The sequence below is a fragment of the Arachis hypogaea genome, chromosome 20, assembly GCF_003086295.3.
Source record: "Arachis hypogaea cultivar Tifrunner chromosome 20, arahy.Tifrunner.gnm2.J5K5, whole genome shotgun sequence".
Lineage (NCBI taxonomy): Eukaryota > Viridiplantae > Streptophyta > Magnoliopsida > Fabales > Fabaceae > Arachis > Arachis hypogaea.
In genome coordinates this window covers 17,736,896-17,738,032 of record NC_092055.1, presented here as the reverse complement: position 1 = coordinate 17,738,032, position 1,137 = coordinate 17,736,896, and the positions used below count along the sequence as shown (strand labels likewise).

Here is a 1,137-nt window from a genome sequence, read left to right as displayed (position 1 = left end):
CCAACAAGAAAAAGTGAGCCATTGGATAAAATCTCACACCAATCTCACACCATTAAAATCATCATTGATGGCTATTTGATGGCTGCAAATCACAAAAGTTACTGCCCACCAGTATTTCTCATATTAATTAGTAGTCTAGGAGAATGAACGGCACAAAGGGCAAGTGGTGTGCATGTTATCAAACCATTTGTCTAAGCAGCTTGTGTGGAAGAAATGCTTGCAAGGCAACTCGCTAACCTCTTGATTCGCTTCGAACCCTGTGAGGCACACGCAACACTCCACCATAACACTCTTATTGTTGTTGTGGCACAATGACTTGTAGTGTGTTATGGACACACTTCTTGGCCTAGAACAACTCGAACTTTCGCATGATGTTGTGTCTTGAAACATGCTACTATACGATGATGGGTAATATGAAGAACTGGTATCTGAAGAAGTGGTGGCACCAACAGCTTGAAGCACCGATCTAAACATGTTCTTCAATATAGCAACAGACATAACCGTGTTCATCACAATTAAAGGTATCACCCCTTCAGCTGCACATGGGTAATTTGAGAGACCCATTGTTGTTAATGCTTGAAATTAGAGAAAGGAAAACAAGTGCGAAGTCACTCACTACTCACTGTGAATTTATCACTATGATACTATACATTGACAAAAATGACAAAAACATAATATAAATAGTATCGTGAGACACATTCTATTTATATAAGTTCTTATTTCTTAAACTAGAATGAGACTAACCTAACCATGGTTCCGAAGTTGAGTAACCAAGGGAAATGATGTTACACGTGGCGACACGTGTTGGAAAATGGTAAGTAGCAAGGACTTTTGTGTGAAAACAAAAAAATAAATAAGTAATGTGGCGCTTTCAAGTGTCACGAGGAGGGAGGAGGGTAAAGTTATAGGAGGCCACGTGTCCAAGAGGCTACGCGGTGGCCACAGTAATTGTGACTGGTGGCATCGATCACAGCCTTTCAGCTGCTTCACACAACGAAGTTTCTTGATCTCCGCTGATGGGTCCGCGTATGTATCCGTTCTTTTAGAAAAATATATATGAAAACCAATATCTTTTTTTAGTAATAAAATTTGGTATAAATGATTTTTGAGAGTACATATCTCTTTTTTAATTTTTTT

The 1,137-nt window shown here is 38.9% G+C and overlaps 1 protein-coding gene across 1 annotated transcript; it reads left to right on the top strand.

Annotated features, from left to right (window-relative positions):
* The first annotated feature begins 388 nt into the window (after positions 1-388).
* LOC140182983 (uncharacterized) lies at positions 389-678 on the top strand. Its single transcript, XM_072230969.1, has 2 exons — positions 389-408; positions 460-678. Exons 1-2 carry the CDS (start codon positions 389-391, stop codon positions 548-550), a joined length of 111 nt encoding a protein of 36 aa, XP_072087070.1. The 3' UTR covers positions 551-678.
* Positions 679-1,137: the final 459 nt, after the last annotated feature.